At 48.3% G+C, this 20820-nt stretch overlaps 1 protein-coding gene across 5 annotated transcripts; it reads right to left on the bottom strand.

The window, feature by feature from the left end:
- Nucleotides 1–22: 22 nt before the first annotated feature.
- On the bottom strand, nt 23–19605 carry LOC149330785 (uncharacterized). Of its 5 annotated transcripts, none has more exons than XM_089561443.1 (3): nt 18168–19605; nt 14495–15634; nt 23–146 (listed from the first exon to the last, which is right to left on the bottom strand). In XM_089561443.1, the coding sequence occupies exons 1-3, from the start codon at nt 18462–18464 to the stop codon at nt 129–131; spliced, it is 1455 nt and encodes a 484-aa protein (XP_089417569.1). In that variant the 5' UTR covers nt 18465–19605; the 3' UTR covers nt 23–128. The 5 variants fall into 5 exon arrangements, with proteins under 5 accessions (XP_089417569.1, XP_089417570.1, XP_089417568.1 ...); XM_089561444.1 differs by lacking the exons at nt 23–146; nt 18168–19605 and adding exons at nt 3693–4981; nt 8864–9102 and having other exon boundaries at nt 14495–14636; XM_089561441.1 differs by lacking the exon at nt 23–146 and adding an exon at nt 8178–9102 and having other exon boundaries at nt 18168–19604.
- Between the last annotated feature and the right edge of the window lie 1215 nt (nt 19606–20820).

Here is a 20820-nt window from a genome sequence, read left to right as displayed (position 1 = left end):
CCATAAATGGGGGGGGGGGGGGGGGGGGGGGGGGGGCGCCAGGAAGGCGGTCACGGTCGCGGGGTGCTGCCCCGCTTACCTCTTCATCCTGGTCCGAGCTGTACGTGGCGTCGCTCAGGAAGCTGCAGTCACAGTTGGTCACCGCACTGCACGAGTTTGGCGCGGAATTACTGGGCCGCTTCGGACCTATGCGTCTCACTCGTTCGACTGCAACGAGACGTCTGGCGAAGGAGCGGCTGCGTAGCTGCCACCGCCGACGCGCGCGAGCCCGTTCTACCGCTACTGTGTGACGTCACGGTTGCTGTGCACAGGTGCGCCCCCCACCGGCGCGCCGGTTGCGTAGGAGGGGAGGAGGTTACGCCTTTTCACAAATTCCGCCGCGCCACCAAGCGGCCGCGCAAAGCACTCTGGGAAAACGGAGCGCCGCGGCGCCCGCGGCGCCGCGCCATGGAGGAAAAAAAACTAAGGAGGGAGCATGACGTCACGCGGCCAGCGTTCGCAAGCCGAGTGTTTTGAAGTCGTTTTCTCCCTCAGTTTTTCGCTCTCCGAGCCGGTCCTTTATGTTTTGATTCCGGTATCTTTTAGTGCGCGCGTATGCGCGACCCACGGCGCGGGCGTGTACAGCAAGGAAGTTGATCTACAGTTAGTCTGCCGCGCTAATCGGCGCATGCGCAGCGGGGCTAGGCTTTACCGCACGCTATCACGTGGTGCGATCACGGGGGGGACACACTCTCTTTTTTTGCTATATCTTTACTTGTTAAGACTAGGCTTCAAGGTTGTCGCCGGACGCTCCCTCCTCAGTTTTTTTTCCTCCATGCGCCGCTCGCGTCTTTTCGTCCGTCTCTCCGACTGCGCCTGATCACCGGAAAGCCTTCCTCTGCCATCTCGTCGCCATCGCTGTTTCTTATACCTGTGCTACACGGGAACGTTCGAATGGCACCTGAGTCGATCGAATGACATTCGAGAACTGGAATGACATTCGGACTTGACGGACGCGCGCTGTGCTACACGAAACCTTCCAAGCGCATTCGAAAGCCTCAGCTCGTTTTCAGTGTACAACGACGGCGGTGGTCACACTGCTCCGACAACGACCCTATCACGGTCAACAGCAGCATGTGATTATAATGAAATATCTAGTTTACTATAATATGATTGTAGTGGGACACGTTTTTCAGGCCAACGACACCGACGAATCCGATCGGCGGACGGTCAGCCTTGTCGGCGGCTGAGCGAAAGCACGGTGATGAGGCGGCGGCGCAAATATATTCGCGCTTCTAAATGAGCGAAACGAACGGCCATATTTCACATGTGCATACCTGAACAGTCACCAGCGATAAGCGCTGGCAAAATTAATTTCAGTCGACGACGACTCCCTTCCCTTCCGCGACGAATAGGCCTAGCGAGTCCGTAGGATATGATCTGTGATTGCGGCGGTTGTGATGAGCGAATCACTAGCTTTAGCGAATGAAAATGGTCACCGAGTGTAGTTTTGGCAATAGTGACCTGAAATTAATTATTGCTTACATCGCTGGGCACGCATATGATGAACGTGAAACGCCGGTGTGACCCAGACTGCCGAGCCGTGCTTTACGGCCAGCAGCAGTCGTCGCCGTCGCTAGCTTGTGGATAACAAGTTAGGCCGTTTCAGTTAAAGCGAACGGTCGCCAAACATACTTCTGGATAAAGTAGTTTGAAATAAAGTACTGGTCACGTCGGAGGAAGCCGGGACAAAAAACGAGAAGCGCCGGTCATGCGCGATGTCAACAGCCCGGGGTTGTTAAGTGTTTCTCAGGCGTGCGATCGCATCATCGCTTCCCACACATTATCGCACTGCGTAAACAAGCACGGCTACAGCCGGTAAAAAAGAAAACAGGTTGATTAATAGAACTAAAGTGCCGATTGCGTTTTATGTCATGAAAACGAGTACTAACTGTTCGTACGCAGCGATGTAAACAACAGTATAAGTGCAGTTGTCCTCATCGGCGCACTCCTGCGGAAATTTCATGCTGACGCGGTAAATGTTCACTGCTGTAATATATAATCGTCAAACACTCCCTTAGGCAGAGCACGGGCTATTTGCTAAATATGACACAGTTGGTTGACACACGTGGCCACGGATCACCAGCCGAGCACCAGCAGAGGCAAAGACCGGCGTTCTCCCAATGCATGTATACACAGAGCCCTCGCCGCTGGTGGTGGTGAATAACTTTATTCATAAAAGCCCCCCCCCCCCCAAAAAAAAAAAAACGAAAATTATGCAGCAGCATTGCGGGCGGCCTTCAGGCTGCCGGTTGTGGCGTCCTGGCCGTACCTAGTCGCGACGCCCTCTGCCCCGGTCACCAGCCGAAGTTGGAGATTCGCATGTGCCCATTGCTCTGCGTAATCACAGCAGGCGTCCGTTCCGCATACGCTCGGTGTGGAAAGATCGTGGAGAGACGATCCATGTATCCCTTGCGCCCGCTAGTGTTGAAATGCGTACCACATATTTTGTGGTGTTTCGAAGGCTTCCACAAGGTAAATCGCCCTTGCGAACCTTGCCGATTTATCCTGCGCACCCATTCTAGCTTCAGCTTCTTGTCCTCGGGGAATACGTGTTATGAAATGTTGATGTCCTTTCTCGTGTTTTCACTACAGCCGGGCACGCAGCACCTTTGACCGCCACCGCGATTCTAATCTGCAGACATGTCGAATGTCTAAAAAAATCCCCACATAATTGCAGAAAGACTAAGAGATAACCACCACAGCAGTGCGCTCCAACATTTACAACGCACACGAGAAGACGCACAACGCCTGAACCCTGAACACGGCGGCACAACACAGCAACACGCTTGACAGCAGACGACGCGGGCGGCGACCGCTCCTTTCTCCCATCATGCTTTGCGCGGATCCGCTAGGCGATGGCGCGGCGCTGCAATTTGTGGAAAGGTCTGTTGGCACAGTTCCAGCGCACGGACGAACACCGCGAGCATGAGCCATTAAAGGTTTTCGCCTTAAAATGTGGTCTCAGCCTCGATAGGTCGACCTGCACTGACATTGCAGGACTTCCAGACATGGCTCAACGTCTGCATTGCAGAGCAAACCCCCGTATATTAAAGAGCATAACACATTTTGAAAATTCGAAATAAGCCTTGTTAATGAGGCTAATTGCAATGTGCATTATAATCGACCTGTCGCAACCACGCAGATATGAACAGAAATTGGAGTCACAAAAATCTATAGATGTAAATTGTGGAAGGCGCAATTAAACATTCAAGTTTGAGCGAACGAATTTAGGCATGCGGCCTATGCAAGGAGTCCTAAAGAAATCTGGGAAGCATTCAATCGCATACTCGATAGTAACGTCGAAACGTCAGCGCCCATCTCGCGAGCCTGCCTGCAGAGTTTTTTCAGCCTCCTTAGCAATGGCAATTCCTGCTTTATCTGTCTGCACGGTGAGGACCGCTCCTTCTAGGCACAAGTCAAAGTTTGACAATGCGAAGATGACAACCATGAATTCTTTTTCAATCACAGATTAATTTTCCGCTGCGCCGATGTAAGCGTGTGTAAGCGTCGAACATAACAGAGAATACACCTTTTTTTTTTGAGTAAGTTGGATCTAGTTTGGAAATTCACAAAGAACTAAGCTCATAGATTTAATGCGAGCAAATGTTCCGGGAAACGTGGCAGTTTTGTTCACAACACTTAATCAGTAATCACCGGGCAAGCAATTTTATTCTTTTTTTTATTTTAAGAGCGCCTCGAATTTGTGTGTACAAGAGGCGTCATTGCGACGATCCCGACATGGCCGCATCACACATTCAAGTCTAAATCATGATGAAAGCTCGAACTTCACACCAAGCTGGTCGTCTTCCACATAGCCGTCACGGAAGAGGTGCTCGAGGGGAAGAGATTCTTCACTGTAATATGCAGCTTGTACACGCCCCTCTTGGGGCCTTTTAACGGCCGAGAAGAAGCCAGAAAGGGTGGCCACGATCGCTCTTTCTTCACCGCCCTTTGGATGGACGACTAGAAGTTTGATTGTTTGCCTGAACGGCCACTGAACTGCGTTGTCCGTGTCGCCCTTGTGCAGGCGGAAGAGTGCGTGCAGCCGAACATTTCCCATCGATCTGTAAAGCTGGACACCAGGGGACATGCAGTAGCCTCGGAGGTACACACGCTCGCTCTCATAATCAGCCCGACGTTCCTTCCGCACATGCTCTTCGAGTGATTTGACACCTTTTACTACAAACTCGCACACCGATGCCTGTAGGTCGGGTGGTTTGGGCACTACCTTATCCACGCGGCTCATCGCATTGCCACTTTCTTTCACTTCTTCCGCGGCGCCCTTGGAGCTTATTGCAACCTTCGAATCATTGCCCCGGTTTTCTTTGGCCACTTTTTTCAACTCGCCTGCAAGTAGTTCTTCCAGAGATACCATGCTGTTCGAAATGGTGTTCATAGTATCACTGCCTGCAGTGAAATGCCTTTTCGTTTCTTCGCTAAACACTGCTATTTCTTGCGAGCATTTCTTTACGCTTTCGCGATGCTCTGTTATTACTTGCGCTACTTCGTGCCTCACTGTGTCTTTCACGCTACTGATGCCTTGTCGTAGTTCTCTCAGCGCTTCTTGGAAGTTGTTCGCCACGTGAACAAGTTCGTTGAATCCGTCTCTATTGTCGCCAGTGCCAGAGAGATGTCGCTCGAGGAGTGCTTTGATTTCACTGGCCTGTTCTTCAAGAATTTCTCTGAAGGATGTCAGCAGCGTAGTTGGCGTCCTCTCCTCCTTGCTGAGTGAATATCCGTGGCATTCCGGTTCAGCAGGTGTCGCAGTGGTAAGGCAGCACTCCGACTCCAAGTGCGCACACACGTCGGTGCAAAGAACTCTGGCCGAACACCTGGGACAGCGAACGGAGTGGTGCCGACAATCCCGCTGGAAATGCTGGGTGATTTTTGATGCAGGGAGCACTGCCGTGCAGTTACTTCCATGGTTCCAACATTTCACCTGCAAGATTGAAACACGGATCAGTTTCCGAGCCATCGTGATAACATGTCCACGTACTCGGCAAGAGTGTCCCGTATAATTGAGCAGCAGAAAGGAAACAAGGGCGTCGAAGAAACATCCAGACGAGAAGCAGCATCGTCCTCGTCTGTATGTTTCCTGGACGTCCTCGTCTGTATGTTTCTTGTATGTTTCTTGGACGTCCTCGTCTGTATGTTTCTTGTATGTTTCTTGGACGTCCTCGTCTGTATGTTTCTTGTATGTTTCTTGGACGTCCTCGTCTGTATGTTTCTTGGACGTCCTCGTCTGTATGTTTCTTGTATGTTTCTTGGACGTCCTCGTCTGTATGTTTCTTGTATGTTTCTTGGACGTCCTCGTCTGTATGTTTCCTTGACGTCCTCGTCTGTATGTTTCTTGGACGTCCCTGTTTCCTTTCTGCTGCTCAATTATACGATCATGAAACAACTAGCTCACCAATAAACTATATTAAGAGTGTCCCATTAGCCCAAAAGCCGGCGTCCGCCGTCTATATTGCATGGAATTCGGAGTTTGTCACAAAGCCGGTGTACCATCTCACAACACATGTAAGCGAACATGTATAGTCATGAATGATGAAACACAATGTAATCTGACTTATTAAAGCCACGACTCGTAGTCATAGTCATGACTCATATTCATTCTGCAACAAAGCATGATTCAGCACTTTACAAGTAACGCAATGTAGGGTGTATGCAAATTGTACAAAGTATGCCTTGTAATGACGCAGAGACATGGTCATGAGTCAAATTGGTTCTGAAACGTGGCATGACTCAGCGCTTTAATGATGAATGCGTAAGCAGTCTTAAGTGTATCGGCCGAATTTTCTTTATGCACCTGTTGTATGGGACACAGCGGCCAACATCAGCGCAGCTCATAGCCCATCTGCAACTTCTGGATGTTTAACTACCCATTCCACTCCCTGATTTGCTGCGTGCCCATCTCTATTGCAGAATCATTTAAACGTTACATTAGGGCCATTTTTTTTGCCTACACTGGCTACACTAGTGTAGCACGTGTAGCATAAAATCATGATATATTGGCTAGACTAGCGTAGACAGTGTAGGTAAAAAAATGGCCCTAGTGAGAGCCCCTTACGGTCAACTCTTCACCGACAGGCTATTCAATGGTCAGCTTGATGGTCATGTGACGATCCAGAGCACGTGCCTAGCGCCTCACGTATCGTGCAGCATTTGCCGTCATTTTACGGTAAGCGCGTACTAACGACGCAGCCAAACGGGCTAAATACTGTTTCTTCATTAAAAGGTTTCTCTCTCCATCTCTCACTTCGAAACGCCCCTCGTACGCTGCACACAGCCGTGAGGGGAGAGCCCGTTAAGCATGAAGGAAAGAATTAAGGAAAGTGGTTAAACGGTTCCAGTGGTAAAAAGACGAGTTCAGATTCCTGTTTAGTCAACCTTTAAGACTGCCATAGACAACCAATGGGGAGCGCTTTTGCCGACAGCAAAAACGTTAATGAAAAACCAAATCTAAGACTGCCGTGGGATGATCTGCGGATACATTGATTGTTATTGTGGAACCTTCCATTATAACAAAAAACTGCGTCCAGAAACGGTTTTCCGCTCAAAAATTCCATTGTCCAGAATTGCTGGGTATGGCTCGTCGGGCTCCAGCGCACAACCGCAGCAAAGCGGTAATGGCGCCGACCATATCGAAGCAAAGCACAAAAGGGGTTAAATATAAGGATGATTTAGCCACTAAAGAAATTGTTACACAGCGGCCGGTACGAGATCGCAGGAAACTATACAGGAACAAATACAACGGCACAGTTCTAGATAGAGCCGGATGAGCTTGCCGATATCCCCCAACCCACCCCCCTCTCCTTCCCTAGGTATGTTGTCACGCGACGAAAGGCAACGGGGGGTCGTCTACCCTTTCTGATAACTTCGAGCTTCACTTGAAGCAGATGAGTTTATTCTCCTCCAGGACAAACAATAGAGGAACAACACTTCTGCTTGTATAAATTGTAAGACTGCGAACTCACACCCGAATGAACTTGCGCGCTCAGCAGAGGCGCGCCACTGAACCGAATGATGGCCGTTAATTCCAAATGAAAAAGCCTTCATGTTAGGTATAAATAATATACGTCAAAATTAAACCCAGCGATAATCATTTCCGTCCGTGCAAACTATGTCAACACGAGGCATCAGTTTCTTTTATTTAGATGTTAACACATATCGCTGCAAGCATGCCCTTACAAAAGAGGTCTGTGCACAGTTTATAGATTTCTTACTCTATTGCCTTCCTATAGCTATTCCTATAGCGTATACGGGGGGGGGGGGGGGGGGGTCGTCTGCCCTTTCTTCATCTGCACTTCAAGCAGATCAGTTATTCTCCGCCAGGACAAACAATAGAGGAACAACGGCTCTGCCTGTATCAATTTCCAAATGAAGAAACCTCCACATTAGGTACAATTAATATACGTCAAAATTAAATACACTGATAATTATTTCCATCCGTGCAAACTAGGTCAACACGAGGCATCGTTTTCTTTCATTTAGACGTGAACACATTTCTCAGCATGCATGCCTTTATAAAAGAGGTCTGTAAACAGTCGATAAATTTCTTAGACTCGATTGCCTTCCTATAGCTATCTCCTTTCGTCTATTCACAGTCTATAGACTCTTTACTGACAAAAGTCCAGTAAAAGTGTATGGTTTGGTTTGCTTTATGGGGTTTAACGTCCCAAATTGACTAAGGCTATGAGAGACGCCGTAGTGGAGGGCTCCGGAAATTTCGACCACCTGGGGTGCACTGACATCGCACAGTACACGGGCCTCTAGAATTTCTCCTCCAAAGAAATTCAACCGCCGCATCCGGGATCGAACCCGCGTCTTTCGGGTCAGCAGCCGAGCACCATAACCACTGAGCCACCGTGGCGGCTCAGAAAAAGTGTATAGCCATAAATGTATAGATTGTCTACGACTGTCTATTGAATTTGTACTCTCTATAGACTATTCCCTAGAAGTTATCTATAGCCAGTCTATAGACTTTAAGAGACGAAAGTCTACGAATAGCCTATAAACTCTCAACAGAGAGGAGTAAAAAGGGGGTAAAATTGTCCTCCAGCGCACACCCTTTTTCAAAAGGGTGTGCGCTAGAGGACAACCTACTCTCTTTTTACTCCCATATAGGTGTATTCGTGTTTAGAGTGTAGACTGTCAAAATAAATTTCTTAAGGGTTTATACTACAACGCTAAGTTCTGAGCTTCCAATCATTTATTTCAATATTTCCCGTTCCCTGTTTTCGACCAATGGGGGCCTCATCTAAATCGCGCTCCTTACATACGCTCCCAGCCTGCAGCGCACTCAGTCTTTCGAGAATGCTTAAACACGTGGCGATACACTTCCGAGCACTCGGCACTTTGGCAACGTTTTCCCAAACGCAACATGCCACATGAAGACTTTCTTTGCCGCCATTGCTTCAGAAAATAATTAGTTGAAATACATTTATCTTTATAAGCCGCCTTCCCTAAAGGTACAATCGTTTCTCGTTCAAGGCAAAGCCGGCCAAATCCTGCTCGACGGCCGCTTTTCTCCGTTCCTGCGCATTACGAGGAAGCAAACTTATGAGAAGCTCAATGTTGAGCATCGGCTTAGGGAGACTGCACTGAGATTCGATATCTTCGCGGATTTGCTCCGTCATAAGCTACAGAAGCACGGAAAACAAGACCCTCAATGCACGCTAGTTAAAGATTTGGCCGGCTGTACACCACCACGATCGTCAAGACCACGCGTCCTGTCTGCACTTTGAGAATTCCTAAAAAATGAAGTTGAAAATAAATTAAAACTCATAACAAAAATTATTCTTTTTTTCGCAACGCGTACCTCTCTCCTAAGCAGCTCGTCGACGGGAAACTCCTTGAGAAAGACGTCGTCCCCATCGCAGCAGTGGCCATCCAGCGGACAGACATGGACACCGTCCCGGGCGCTCAGCTCGTAGCAGGACTCGCACAGGGCGTGCATACAAGGAAGCAAGGCTGTCCTCTTCCGCACCAGTCCACAGGCACCGCAAACGCTGTACAGTGGAATCGGCTTCACGAAGCTCAGGGGCCTCCAGTCGAGTTCTGCGGAGAACCCGACCATGGTGTACTGCGTGCTTCCAAGAGGCATCGCTCACAGCATCCGCTCGCTTCTTGACGGTCGGCATGAAGTGACTTTTTCACGCCCCATGACCCCACCCTTATCGCTCTTTCTTTCCTTTCTGTTCTGAGCGTCGCCATAGCTACAATCGCGCCGATGTCTGCCGGCTCTGCTTCTCGGCATGAGGAAGGTCGCGTATCAGGTGAATACAGCCTGTTGAAAGGCGCCGGCCGTCGGCTTTACAAGCTCCTAGAGCCATCCTTCCGGACAACTCGTATTAACGTGAAAGCGCTAAAGACCGCTTTACGCAGAAGTTCCGGCGTCGGCGTTGTTGGCGTTGTGAGCTATAAATAGGGTTGCGTAGGGTGGTTCATGTAGCCACGTCCAGAGAAGTAACCAAGGTGGCCAAGCTAAGTCACGTCACCTTGTGGGCTCTTAACAGCCTACTCACTGGATTGTGAGAGAACTAACCACATTGACATGTGGCAGTTAAATTAATGGTTGACCGCGAGAGGTCGCTCAGGAAGAACAACCTGGGTCGCACAAGACCCATAGGCGGCAGCACCTGCCATTACAGGGCAGGGGCGCATCCCTTAACCGCTGCACCGTTGCGCGAGGAGTGGCGTGAGGACTCCCAGGGACAAGTGAATGTGAAGCTGAGAATGGCCGATTCCACATATATGGGCATTAACTCACTAATTCTATCGCGTCATATCCTTAAGGCGGAGCCTAAAGGACCATGAACACCAATTTTAGTTTCATGCTTTCTTCTTTCAAATGACCCTTTAGCTAATAAAATACAGGGTTCACCATATCATATTCGACTGCGACCGCTAAGAGTTTTTTTTATAATTAAATTTCTTCCTAATACTTTTTTCTCTTTCGGTTTCATCAACCAAATAATAGCTGTGACCTACGAGCTTTCCCGGGCAATTCGGGTCATCTCTCGGGTAGTAACTCTGGTTGCTAGGCAACGGCACAAGATCGCACGTACGCACGCACGCACGGTGTACGTACGGATACGGCAAGAAGATTCTCCGCCAGTGGTGCTTTCGCCGCGTCAGTGCTTTCGTGCAGACATTGCATTTGTTGGCATCGTACGCAAGTTGAAGATTTTGCCGCGACGGTAGAGTGAGAGAACAGCGAAAACGCCTTTTATTTTTGAAGTAAGAATGGCTGTCGTTTAGCTCTTCGACGCACAAAATATTGCGCGAATGCACTTGTTTATGTTTTTTTTTTGCAGGTGGAGACCACCGCAACGTACCTGAAAGCGCGCATGAGGTGTCCGCTGCCCTATAAACCAGTTACGCGGGTCTTCAACATTTTCGTGTTCAGTGTCAATTTAAACAATGTACACCGGCGGCTTAAGCCCCAGTGCCGCATTTCTGTATCAATGTTTTCAGTCCCAACGCCTATTGCTCTACAGACTGATACAACTCAAGAACGCAGCGGACCACCTTCCAACCAATGGCGTCGACAGATTCTCATGACCCTGCTAGTGTGAGAAAGCAGGGAGTGGAGGATGAAAGGGGATAATGCCTTCCATGTATGGTCGAGGTAGGCCTCTCTCTGCATTGTGGCGCCGCTCCCTGCATTGTCACGCTAGGAGGGTCACGAGAATCGGCCGACGCCATTGGCTGGAAAGTGTTTCTTTTACAGGGAAAAAGCCGCTTAGTTCTTGAGTTGTATCCGACCATAGTGCAGTGCTTGTCCAGTGCGTGCTGCAGATATCACTCTCTTAATACCACCACATACCTCAAAGCGAGAATGACGGCGACACTATAGTATTAGTTGATGAAGATGCGCAGTGCACAGCGCTATAGAGTGTGTCGCAGCTTAAAACGAGGCCTGATCGGCTGCGGCGATAGCCTAGTCATTCATTTATTCCTTTATTTCAGTAAACAAAATATGTACTGGAAGAAACGGCCAGGTGATTCTGTTTACAAACAGCTGGTCTCACTATATACACTGGCCTTCTTTCTAAAGAAACTCTTCTAGGCGCCAGGGAAAGACGTTCTGATTGGCGATGTGTGACAAAGGCCATAGTCAAGTTTTTTGTGTGAAACAGGCCTGGATACCCGGCTGTGACCGCCTTTGCATTACCTGCATGGTTTACATGGTTTACATTTGTGTTTTTTGGAGCCCCCAGTCCAGTATGTGTAAATGACATGTGTCGGTGTGTGTGTGTTCAAGACACGAGTTTTACGTGGTCTACTCACCGCGATGCGAGTGCCAGCCAGTGTGGATGTGTGTGTGTGGACGCCACTCGTGAAACTCATTGTATTATGCCATCATCAACCTTCATTCGCACTTTCCCTTTCCTCCCTTTCCCTTTCCCCTGTGTGGAGTAACAACAGGCCAGGGCCATGTTACCACCGGCCGACCTCTCCTCCTTTTCCTCTCATTAAAATTCCTTCCTCTCTCTCTGGTCTCACTATAAACAATTCAAGTTCGTCACTTTCTTCATCGTTCTCGTGCAGCTGCTAGCAAAGCTCAATTGTTCGCGACGCCGCGAGCTCCAATCCCAACCGCGGCAGTACTTATTTTATTAGTTATTTTTCATTTCGCTTGGCACAAACAGACAAAGAGCGCACTCAAACACCTCAATATCATGCGCGGGTTTGCCCATCGGAATACTTCTTTCGTATTAAAGTTATTAAGGACGGGATATTTCAGGGGAACCAAGATCAATAAAGAATTGGGCGCGAAGTTATCGGCGACATAGGCGGTTTGAAACACGACACGCATTCAAAAATAGGCCGGGACATTTTTTTAATGCGAAAGCAATTCTAGGCTATGTCGGCGGGGTCGTGTCAGCAAAACCTGACCGCTAAACATGCCTGCAAAACCTTTCCCCAGCGGTTGTGCCATTCTCAGAAGTAGCATCAAGCGAGTGGTTGTAATCGAAAGGGGATGATGCGAGTGTGCTGCGCAATCAAAAAAAAATGTCTGTACGGTGATTAATTAATCAGAGCCAAATATGTCGAAATAGCGCAAACGTTGATAATGTGATTGGACGACAAAACTGCCGTGGACGCCAAAATAGTAAAAAAAAAAATAGGCAAAACAGTGAAAATAAAGTTTCAAATAAACTGATATGTACTTGATGACTTATAATTAATCACACAAAAAATTTCATGGACATAGAATAATTAGCTAAATATAATCAAAAATCGTTCTATGCATAGAGTTTCTTACTATTACCTAGAGGGAAAGCTGGCGGCGCTGCACTTCAGCCTAGTGCACTGCACGGGCTCGGGCCAGCCCGAAAGCCCGGGCCCGGCCCGGCCCGCGGGCCGGGTCGGACCGGGACATGATTTGTTTTGCCGGGCCTGGGCCGGGCCCGGGCTTGAAGTTGCAGGCCCGGGCCGGGCTCGGGCTTAAAGCTGCGGGCCCGAGCCGGGCTTGGCTTCGTACAGAAACGGCTGGTGGCCGACCTTTCATTCACTATTGCAGAGTGAAGTACACAACTGCGGCATTGAAGCAGCGACACGGATGAGCTATGAGTTATAGTGCGCGCTAAGAAAAAAAGTAAGCGTCATGCATTGACTGATTTATTTCCTTACTTCCACACCGCGTTGAAGTAAGAGTGAAATTCATCCGGCCTTAATTGGCCATTGATCGTTCGTCATCCCAAAACATACCTGTACACTATGAGAAATGCATTCGGGAAGAACGTATTAGCTTAGGTCGCTTATATTCTTCAAATACATACCGTGAAATACTCACGCCTTTTAGCTTGTCGTTTCTGCTGAACGGCTACCAGTTCGGCTATGAGCTCAACCTGTGGGATCGCGCTCACTAAAACAATGTCATCCTACTGTTTGCTAGGAAGCTTTAATATTTATACTTCGTGGGCGGCAAAATATAACTGATTAAAATCATAGGGGAACGCAAAGTGGACTACTACGGGTGTATGCGGCCCTTTTTATTTAGCACTTGGAACTTCCGAGTTCATCGTTGCCCACCTGCACGAGATCACTCTCCAAATGACGGGTCTGGCGAGCACTACTCTTAATCACTTCCTTCTGGGTTAAAAAGAACCAACTTTCTGGAAGCCAAACTGTGGTTTCAGAACCTTTGTCGGCCAGTTCCTTATCGGTGCAGTAGTAGTCTACTTGCTGAGAGTGAGCAGTATATCTCAAGCGTTACTGTGAAACGGTCCGGGCCCGGGCTGGGCTTCACTCCGGGATTAACGGGCCGGGCCGGGCTTGCTAGAGCGATAATTTAGCGGGCCCGCGCTGGGCCCGGGCTTAAAGCCGCGGGCCTGGGCCGGGCTCGGGCTTGAGGTCACGGGCCCGGGCCGGGCTCGGGCCTCAGATTGAGGCCCGTGCAGTGCTCTACTTCAGCCACCATGGACACCCAAAGCATCATGGGGCGGTGAGCTACTTGTTGCGGCACAGTCGTAATTTTTCGGAAACATGGAGTGGCACTACTAAGACGTTTCATTCCGAAAACGCTGTTCGTGTGTGCGCAGACGACTTTGGCGCGAACGCAGTGTGCAAAACTAATAGTAGTGAAAACGCGACGACACACGACGCCAATAAAAGGTTTCACTTTTCTGAAATGACATTAAAAACCTCTTATAATGTTTAAGCAACAATATTTTTTTTTTGAAAACATATTTACTTTTGAAAGTGCGTCTGTTAATAACGAAATATTAGTTGTTATAGTGTTCATCACTTGGCCAATAGGAGAGCGAGTCGTCTCTTATTTTGGGCAAACTTTGCACTTAAATGCTTTTCTGCTCGTTTGTTGCAATCATTAGACAAGATATTGAATGTTAGGACGTTTGTAGTTATCAAACAGCTTTATTTTTCTATTATTTTTTGGCCAAAAATTGCAGTTCCGCAACAAGTAGCTCACCGCCCCATGATGCTTTGAGCACCCATGGTGGCTGAAGTGGTCTCGAGGGGTCGCCATGTAAACTCCCATAGACGGGCTGCCAGCTTTCCCTCTAGGTAACAGTAAGAAACTCTATGGTTCTATGTTTGAATAGGCTGGACGGGAATATAGTGAGCGGGCGGAAAAGCAACCCCGGTGCCAAATTTGAAAAACTAAAATTGTTGAGATAAAAGAAGGTATAATCAGAGTAAAGAAATCGATCTTTAATTGCAGCATACGGCAATCATGCTAATTAAGTAGTTCAATTATTGCCAAAATAAAAATACACTAATAAAGTGAGGCGACGAGTGCCGAGGAGGTGTCCATGCTTTCGGATTCTCCCAATGCGGGTCGCCGCAACGATCTGTAATTCTTTTTATTTCATTTTATGAGCACACTCCAGTTTGTGTATGCACGGAACAAGATGGCAGCTGTGCTGACAAGACCGCTGCTCGCACTGAAGCTGATATCAGGGAAGAAGCTCGAACTTACCCGAAGCTGGTCGTCTTCCACGTAGCCGTTACGCACGAGATACTCGAGACGAAAGCAGCCATCAGACATAAACATCCTTTGATCCTGTCCCTCTCTCGGCCTTTGACAAGATGAATGGGAACCATCTGGACGCTCTACGATCTCTCGTTCTTCTCCTCCCTTTGGATGCACGACACGAAGTTTGACTGTTTGGTTGAAAGGCCACTGGACAACGTCGACCATGTCGCCCTTGTGCAGGCGGAAGAGTGCACGCACACGTCCACCACGAGAATCACTTACAAAGGAGACACCGGGGGACATGCAGTAGCCTCGGAGGTATACACGCACGCTCTGATAATCAGCAATATAGTCATCTTGTGCTTTTCTTACCAGTGATCTGACATCGTTTACAACGAACTCGCATACGGATGCCTGTAGGTCAGGTGGTCTGGGCACCACTTTGTCCATGCGGCTCACTGCATTGCTACTTTCTCCCACTTGTTCGGTGGCCGCCTTGGAGCTTCCTGCAGCCTTTGAATCCTTGTCCCCCTTTCCTCTGGACACTTTTGCCAATTCATCCCTGAGTACCTTTTCCAGCGCATTTACACTGTTGCAGATGGTCTGCATAGTATCTCTGCTCGCAGTTAAACGCCCTTTCGTTTCTTCAGTACCCTTTGTTATTTCATCGCAGCATTTTTTCGAAGATTCACGTAGCTCTGTTCTCACTTGCAGCACTTCTTGCCTGATTCTGTCATGCGCGCTTTTAATGCCTTCATTGACCTCTCTGATGGCTTCCTGGCAGTTGTTCACCCCGTGAACAATTTCGTTAAGGCGGTCGCTATTTGCACCACTGCCAGAGAGATGTCGCTCCAGAAGGGCCTTGATTTCACCCGCCTGCTCTTCTAGAATTTCTTTGAAGCCTGTCAGCAGCGCCGTCTCGTCCTTGCAGCATGAATTTTCTTGCCGTTTCAATCCGCCAGGCGTCGCATTAGCAGTGGAGCACTCCGACTCCAAGTGCGAACACACTTGTGTGCAGAGAACTCTGACCAAACACCTGGGGCAGCGAACGGAGTGTTGCCGACATTCGCGCTGGAAGTGCTGGCCGATCTGCGATGCAGGCAGCACTGCACTGCAGTTGCTGACTTCGTTCCAACATTTCACCTGCGAGATTAAAACGTGGATGATTTTCTCAGCAATCATCACTGCATCTCCAGTTATGCGGCAAAAACTTATTGTTTCTTATTTGCACACCTCCTATATACGACACTGTGATCAGCAACAGCATAGCTAAAAGCTTAAGCGCAACTTTCGCATGTTTAACTACGCATTCCACATACTGATTTGGTGCGCGGAATTCTCTGCCGCACAATCATTTAAATGTTACAGCAGGTGCCTCGTACTGAACATTCTTCGCAACTCGGCTACCGACTCGTACGCTCCGAAGTCACGTGACACTCCCCTCAAAGTGCATGCCTTGCATATCGTGCAAGAACTGTCATTGTTTGGCAAGCTCAGTCTAAGGACGCTGCCCAAGGCGCTTTGAAACGCCGCTCGTATGCTGCTTGCAGCCAGCAGAGGATAGCCAATACCACGGAAAAGGATTAACTGAAGGGGTTAAATTTATTTTTCTTATTTATTTATTTTCTTTTATTTTTATTTATTGAATATTGCGGACATGCTGTATGTCCAAGAAGGAGAGGGAAATACGTACAGGAGGAAAAAGCAAAGCAGGTGCGATAGTACCGAACAATACAAATACCACAAAACAACCAACGCAAAACTATGTACGGTCACGATAGCTCTCGCCTAATGTGATTTTCGCAACCAGAGTAAAGGTAATTTTTTTCTTCATTATTGAATTCTCGCTAAAGAACAGCGGTAAAACCACAGGTAACGTTTGGGATAATAGGCAAATGTGATATGTATATATTACGCAACTTCTTTCTTGGGTATTGCCACGGTCAATAATTAGCTCCGGCGAAATTCCCCACTACAGCTTCCTCATTCCATCAGGACATTGCGCATGAGTACGTATTTGCAGGCTAGATGGTGCATTTCTTAAGAGGTATGTTGTGTGCAGAACAAAATTTGCGCACAACATGTGTAATTGCACCTTAGTGTACCGCTTAGGGGAAAACACGTACAACCATGTGCATACTGAGAAAAATCGCTAACCTGCTTCCTCGTCTAAAGAAATTTAGCAAGAACTGGCATTAAGGAAACGGTGTAGCGCAATCTAGAGCGGTTAGGTTCATAGATAGCGCTACCCACACTAATAGATTGGCGAGATCCTTCAGGTGATGGACCGGCCCCCGCTTCTAGCCTGTTCCGTTCTCCGCACAGAGCAACCTGCACGTCTCCCTAGATGGCCTACGCGGCCTAAGGAGCCACCGACATTGTCCATTTATTTTACCAAGACAAAGCCCTGTGCTTTCCTTGCCGTCTGTGTTCCTTTTCGTGCAGAAACCTTGAGGTGTGTCTGTTTTCACCTTCCTTATCGTACCGTACCTCGCTGCCTGGCGCATAATAGCACTCGCCCGCTCTTAATCGGCCGTTGCGATAACTTCGACCACCTCGGTCTTCGTGTCACTTGCCCGTGCGGCTGCTGAAACCTGCCTCTGGCGACACAGACGAGTTGTTCTACCTCTGCGCTCCATAGGCTGCACTACGTAGCCACATCGGACAGATAATGTCACCACCGTTTCGAAGCAAAGCAGGAACGGATGAAAGATGACGATTTAGCTATGTGAAAGTGCTGCAAAGAAATTCGTACCTGGTGGCAGGTAGGAGATCGCTCGAAACAGGCCGGGAATAAAGACGACTGCGACACTCGAGACAAGAACTAGGAAAGGTTTCTGAGAAGCTTTTCAGTATATGTTATCACGCGCGGAACGCCGACTGCAGTTTCATATCTCTTTTGATGGCGTCGCCTTTGAATTGAAGTAGATATGCTATTCTGCACTCGCATGAACAGTTCAGGAACAAGGGATCTGCTTGGAGCAATTCTAAGCCTACGACTCTGGACCCGAATCGAACTGCGAGCGCTGTCGAAACTTGCAGCTGGACCGCACGACGGCGCTTAATTCTAACTGAGGAAACATTGACAGATTAACTGGAATAGATAAGGTCCTAAATCAAAAGTAGCGATAGCTCTCTTTCGGGCCGGGCGAACAATTAACCTCTGCACGAGGCCACTTTCTCTTCATTTGAAAGCTAATGCGCTTTACAGCGCGCTTAACTGCTGTAGAGTTATGTTGGAAGCTTCCAAGCATCTATTGCCGTGTTTCCCGTTGGCTCTTGAAGGCAACTGCAGCATCACCTATGCATACATTTTGCTGCTTACGTACGCGTCCAGCCTGCATGAGCATTCACAGATTCTCAAGAATGCTTAACACGTGGACACAAGCAGTCTAAATTCTGAGAACGTCTTCGAAAACGGAACACACCACTTCGACCCTTTAACTCGTTTTGTCATTAACGAGTCACAAAAGTATTACTGTACTGCAGTAAAGTACTACTGTCTTCGAAGAGGCGCTAAAGCCTAGCTTAAAACTACAATTGTTACTCGTTCGCTGTTGACTGTCATGACCATCATGATGTCGCGAGCTCCCTACACTTTGGAAATTCCTAACGAACGAAGTTTAAAATAAATAAAAAACCAAAGCATGGCTGCCTCTATGTCTACAGCCCTCACCTCTCTCCTGAGCAGCTCCTGGACAGGAAATTCCTTCAGGTCGACATCTTCCTCCTCGCACTGTTGACCGTCCAGGGGACACACGCGCCCGTCGTCACGAGTGCTCAGCTCGTAGCAAGACCCGCACAGTGTGTGCGAACACGGAAGCCAGGCTGTTCGGTTGCGAACCAGTCCACAGGCGCCGCATACTCTGTACGATGGAAGGGGCTTCAAAAAGCTCAGAGGCCTCCAATCCAGTTCTGGGGAGAACCCGACAAGGGTGTACTGCGTGCTTCCAGGAGGCATCGCTCCCAGCATCCCCTCGCTTCTTGACTACCTCAACGAACTGACTGTTTCCGCCCCGTAGCCGCTCCCTTATCGCTCTTTCCTTCCTATCTGTGTCGCCTGTCGCCATGGCTACAATCGCGCTGACGTTATCCGCTTCGCCTCCGTCGCGTGCTGAAGGTCGCGCATGCGGTGAATGCAGTGGCAACGCGAAGGCGGCGACTAAACGCAGCCAAGAGCTACCGGAGCACACCGAATTTGTCAAGTGCCACACACTAATACAATGAAAATAACTAATAATCCAAACGTTGTACACCAACACAATAAAGATAAATATGAAAATACCATATCTTATAAGTCCAACACAGTATATATTATTGAAACCAATATGGCGAATTTTGTAATTTTGGTGCAACGCTTATTCCGCCTCCTCTTAATGACTGTGCTTGAAGTGGAAGCTTTACATTGCAGACCTTGTTGCGGTTACCGGTTGCAATGGTTGGAGCTTACGAAGCAGTATCTTATCGCTGTCGGCCCACCACCCGCACTGGCTCGCCCGATAAAGAGAACATAATTAGCTCGCAGGTATCAAATTGTGCGGAGTTTGTTGCTCATCTGCCATTGCCGATTCGTGGGATTAATACCCAGCTGCTGACGACTTCCCTTCCTCCGTCTTTTCTTGTTATGCGTGCTGCCTGCGCGAAGACTTTTTGCGGCGTTGCAAGGTGGATCCTCCTTGGCACTTGTAGCAGGCTTATCGTTTTTCGTTTGTAGCGCTTAGAGCTCTATAGACAAACGTCAGGCCGTGACGTCACGGAGATGCGCTGGAGTCAGCAGCGACTTTCATTGTGTAGGCAAAAGGTGGTACCATGTGCCTTGGGTATGCCACGCTTGCGTGATTTTGAACGCATTTCAGAATATTCCGGCGAATTGTGGTGCGGGTGGTTGAACCGCAATGCTGAACAAAGGCAGCGGCATAAGTTTCCACAAGTTTATCGCATTGGGCCAAAGAGATGCGCAGCGGTCGTGGAGCGGGAAAAGTTCGGCGAGTGACCGGCTGCGCGGCTAGTATTTCATTTCTCCATCGAAATATGATAGTTTGCGTCCCTTAGTCAGCTTGGTTGCTTTCAGTAGCGCGGCGAACAGTGCAAGAATCAACGTATGTAGCCCCGTCCTGTCCTCATCTTTCTGTGTCCTGTTTTAAAAGCTACGTTTGTTCGTTCAGATCAAGAATCAACGTCTGCAGCTCGTTCGCGTTCTGTCGGGCTCTCATTATTAAAAGCCTGGACGCGACATTCCTGTGGGTGTGACAGTAAACTCAACGCAGGCGACCGTTTCCAGATGGCAAACCCCCGGACTATACGTTCCGGGCATCTCTTCGCGCTAAAAAAAAAAAAAAAAATGCAAACTGCTGCCAGTCTCCGCCAGCATTCATCGGGCCACTAAGCGCAACGTTTGAAGCAGCACGGTAGTCTGGTAGTAGGAATATGAGACGCGTAGTTTTTTTGTCTATTGTCACTTCCGCGAACTTCAACATGTACGTTTTTTCACCACCTATCCCAGAAAACGATTAAACGTCGCTAAGGTATCAGCAAAATCTTGGAGTGTTATTTGTCATATTAGCTGAATTTTACAATTGCTGGTCAATCAGAACCTGGCGAAAATAGCAAATACCAGACAAAAAACCACTTACCCAGCAGAATAAGGCGTGCAAGCAGAATGACTTAAAATATTTAGCTCTGCAGAGCAAACGTAACTTCGTTGTAGCTCGAGGTAAACTTCTATTTATTCGCCTGTGCACCTTTCCTAAAGCCAAGCGAACAAAAAGAGCATTTCTTCAGACATTACCAGTGAAGCAAGACCTCGACTAGCCCCTACATTCGTCTATTTCATCAAGCAGAAAAAAGCATTTAAGTTCGTTGTGCACTCGACAAAGTTCCAAAGTGCAGTAGTAGTAAGTGGTTTTATTAACACGGCAAATGGAAGGAAAAATTTTATTGCTAGCCCCTTCGTCTGCTATCGCTGCTGGAAGCACTCGAAAAAATTTGCGCAGAAAAAACGACGACAAAGCAAGACAGAAAAGAACGAGCGCTAACTCACAACTGAAGATTTAATCCGAAACACAAGCACACATAGATAGGAAAAACAAAACGAACCATACCAATCTGCCATCAAGAGCATCACATGTCACTCCCTGTGTACCCCAAATAGACAAACATCAGGCCAACGTCAGGGACCAACTTGTGCGGGAACTCATGGAGGCGTTTCATATGCGTATCAGTGGAGATAAATGCATCAGCCAGACTTCCATCCGCTACTCTGATAGGGAGTTCCGCTTTTTGGCAAAATCACTGGGGTACACAGGGGGTGACATGTGATGTTCTTGATG

Source organism: Amblyomma mixtum, chromosome 9 (genome assembly GCF_055824585.1).
Source record: "Amblyomma mixtum isolate Tamu chromosome 9, ASM5582458v1, whole genome shotgun sequence".
Lineage (NCBI taxonomy): Eukaryota > Metazoa > Arthropoda > Arachnida > Ixodida > Ixodidae > Amblyomma > Amblyomma mixtum.
Note: the sequence above shows the minus strand (reverse complement) of the source record. Positions and strands in the feature narration are given on the sequence as shown.